This window comes from Gymnogyps californianus, chromosome 29 (assembly GCF_018139145.2).
Source record: "Gymnogyps californianus isolate 813 chromosome 29, ASM1813914v2, whole genome shotgun sequence".
Classification (NCBI taxonomy): Eukaryota; Metazoa; Chordata; class Aves; order Accipitriformes; family Cathartidae; genus Gymnogyps; species Gymnogyps californianus.
Genome location: NC_059499.1, coordinates 2,655,007 through 2,658,567, shown reverse-complemented (window position 1 = coordinate 2,658,567; position 3,561 = coordinate 2,655,007). Strand labels below are relative to the sequence as shown.

The window sequence follows — 3,561 nt, the reverse complement described above, 5'->3', positions numbered from 1 at the left end:
CCCGCCGACGCCATCTTGGAGCGCTCCACTCCTCCTGCGGCGGCCGCCGGCTCGCGCGCGGCGCCCGCGCCCCTCCCCGCTTGGCTCCGCCCCTCCCCGCCAGGCCCCGCCCCGTCGCTCTCGGACCGCACCATCCGGCCGCGGGCGGGGCGGGGCGGGGCGGGGCTGGAGGGGGAGATACGCGGCACCGGCCATCAGAGCGCACGCGCAGTCCCAGCGGCTGTTTCCCCCCCCCCACTTGGATTCGCCCCCGCGGACGCGACCACCCGGGGTGAGGAAACCCTCAGGGCGCATGCGCAGAGGGCCGTGGGTCACGTGACGGGCCAAGCGCGACCAAAACAAAGCCGGGGCACGTGGGGTTGCCGTGACATCACGCGGTGACGTAATTTTCCATCTTCCCTCCCCAGGAGCGCGACGTGGCCGTACCGAGGAGGGGCAAGGCCCAGGGGCGGGCGGATAGGCATTGGGGGGGCGCTCCCGTGACGTCACATTCCCGTGACGTCACGCTGGTGCCGGTCCGGCCCCGCTCCTCTGCGGCTGAGAGCCCCCGCGGTGACGCAGCCCCGGTTTGCCCCGCCCCCGGTGCCCCGTGGCGGAGCCTCCATCGCCCACAGAAACCTGCGGTGCCCCCTCCGGCCCGCAGGGGGGCGCCCGCCTCCATCGGCCGCTCGGCGCTCGTTCTCCCCTGCCTGGCGGCGGAGCGACAGGCCGGGCAGGACGCGCAGCGGAGCGCCGATCGCGGCGGCGGCGCGATGAGCCTGGCGGAGGGCCGCGCCCCGCGGCGCACGGCCGGTAACCGGCTCTCGGGGCTGCTGGAGGCCGAGGAGGAGGATGAGTTCTACCAGACCACCTACGGCGGCTTCACCGAGGTGCGGGGACGCCGGGGGCTCGGGGGGGGGGTCGTGAAGCTGGGGGTGCGGGGGACCGGGGGGGGGTGTCTCGGGGCCCTAGGGCGAACGGGACCGAAGGTGTCCCGGTGCTGTGAGGGGCTCGGGGTCGGGGGAGGGTGTCTGGGGGTCCCAGGGGGGTGGGGAAGCCCCGGGGGGGGGGGCGGATGTCTGAGGGTCCGGGGGGGGGTTGGATGGGCAGCCCCGGGGAGGTGGGGGTACCCGGGCGGAGATGGGGATCACCGGGGGGCGCAGGGGGGTTGCCCCCCGGGGGGGGGGGCAGGAGCAGCGGGAACAGGGGTGCCCAGCCATTGGAGGAGCAGCCCACCGCCCCCCCGGAGCGATGAGACCCCCGTGGCCGTGGGGCGGGAGGGCACCGGGGCTCGGAGCTGCGGCGTGGGGAGCCCCGGGGGGGGGGGGGGTGACGCAGCCCCTCTGTCCCCGCAGGAGTCGGGCGATGACGAGTACAGGGGCGACCAGTCGGACAGCGACGACGAGGTGGACTCCGACTTCGACATCGACGAGGGCGAGGAACCCGCCAGCGACCAGGACGAGAGCGAGCCCAAGCGCCGCCGCCGCGTCGTCACCAAGGCCTACCGGGTACGGGCGGGTGGCCGGGGACCGGGCTGGGGGCTCCGGGGTCCCCTTCCCAGCACCGCGGGCAGGGGACGGGCTCCCTCGTTAGGAAAAGCCGAGGTTTAAATGAGGCCGAAGCCATGGCCGGGGGGAGTTTTTCTCCTCCTCACGTCCTCTGCCCCATCCCGTAGGAGCCCCTCAAGAGCCTTCGCCCCAAGAAGACGGACGTCCCCAGCGGCAGCTCCCAGAAGCCGCGAGAGGTGAAGTCCATCCCCTTGGAGCTCCAGGATGACATGGGAGACAGTGAGTGCGCGCGGGATGGGACGGGCTGGAAATGGGCCCCCTCCGGGAGAGCTCCCGGTGAGCCGGGCCGGCCGGTGCCCGCCGGTGAGCCCCGTCCTCCCGCCCCAGGCCGGAAGCACATGCGGCAGTCGACGACGGAGCACACGCGGCAAACCTTCCTGCGCATCCAGGAGCGGCAGGTCCAGTCCAAGCGTAAGAAGGGCGGCCCCAACTATGACCGGCCTCTGACGCAGGAGGAGCTGCTGGAGGAGGCCAAGATCACGGAGGAGATCAACCTCCGCTCCCTGGGTGAGCCGGGTGCCGTGCCAAGGGGCGCAGGGCCCCCCGAAATGGCGCAGGGATGGGGGGTGAGGGTGTTGGTGAGGCGCTGAGCCTCCCCCTCGGCTTGTCCCCGCTTTCACAGAGAACTACGAGCGCCTGGAAGCCGACAAGAAGAAGCAGGTCCAGAAGAAGCGGAAGTGCGTGGGCCCCGTTATCCGGTACTGGTCCGTCACCATGCCCCTCGTCCCGGAGCCGGGCAAAGAGGAGAACGTGGACGTGGAGGGGTAGGTTGGGGTCACCTCGCCGTGGCCCTGGTGGGTTTCTTCTCCCCCACCACACCCTGGCTCCTGCTCCTGATCCCTCCCCGGGCTCTGTTCCACTGTGGTGAGGGAGAAGCGGGTTTTGGGGAGCATCCTGGAGCCCCCCAAGCCCCAAGCTCCAGTCCTGGGGGGCGGCTCGAGCAGATTTGGCACGTCTGCCCGCTGTGGGAGCTCTCCCAGGGTTTCCCCCCACCCTGGGGGTCTCCTGGGCACTGATTGCGGCTCTCCCAGGTTGGACCAAGACCCGCAGCAGGCCGAAGCAGCTCCAGCCCCGGCTCCGGCTTCGCCGGGAAGTGCTCCCGCACCTTCATCTCCTTCAGCGACGACGAAACCTTCGAGCGCTTCTTCCCCAAAGCGAAACCGCCGCGGCTGCCGGTGCGGGAGATCTGCCCCGTCACCCACAAACCGGCCGTTTACCGTGACCCCATCACCGACATCCCCTACTCCAACATCCGCGCCTTCAAAATCATCCGGGAGGCCTACAAGAAATACATCACGGCGCACGGGCTGCCCAGCGCCGCCGCCTCCGCTGCCCTGGGGGCCGCCGCTCCCCCCGGCCCCGACCCCAACATCCGTCCCACCCGCCAGAAGATCATCATCAAGCAGAGCGTCCCCACGACCTGAGCGCCGGGGGCTCGCGGCCGCTGCGGGTCGAGGCCTCTCCTTGCTCCGACCCCGGTGGGCGACGGTTCGTTGCTCTATTTATCTCCTTCCTACCTTTTTTTATATAAAAAAGAAATAAATCCGAGTAGCCTGCTTACAACAAGAGCGCGGACTCTTATTTCCATTCACCGCGCAGCACCGGCAACACCAGGAGACCCTACAGTAAACGCAGGGTGCGTACGATCCCTGGTTTTCCGAGAGACCCTGCAATAAACAAGCCATTCCTTCCGAGTGCTGCTGCTCCCAGTGCAGCGCTGCCACGGGAGCCCTGGTGACGGCGGCCCCACGCACCCCCCCAAATGCGATTTTGGGGGCTGGGGGGGGCACTTGGGAGCAGAGTCACCCGGACGGTCTCAGGGTGAAGGGGCATAAAATGTCCCAGGGGGGTTCGGGGGTCTCCGAGGGGCTGCGGGGCCCAGGCACAAGGTTCAGCCTCTCCCTGTGGCCTCTCCCTCCAGCCTCCCCATTCCCCCCTGGCCAGGGCACCCCAAGAGGTAACGGGGAGCCGCCGGGTCACAAGGGGCCCCCCCATCGCCCAGGGGTGCCCCCGC

The 3,561-nt window shown here is 70.3% G+C and overlaps 1 protein-coding gene across 1 annotated transcript; it reads left to right on the top strand.

The window, feature by feature from the left end:
• The first annotated feature begins 665 nt into the window (after positions 1–665).
• Positions 666–3,113, top strand: VPS72 (vacuolar protein sorting 72 homolog). Its single transcript, XM_050912340.1, is given in 7 exon segments — positions 666–869; positions 1,335–1,487; positions 1,655–1,766; positions 1,875–2,054; positions 2,170–2,311; positions 2,579–2,628; positions 2,631–3,113. Coding segments are annotated over 7 exon segments (1,095 nt in total). The 5' UTR covers positions 666–752; the 3' UTR covers positions 2,972–3,113.
• Positions 3,114–3,561: the final 448 nt, after the last annotated feature.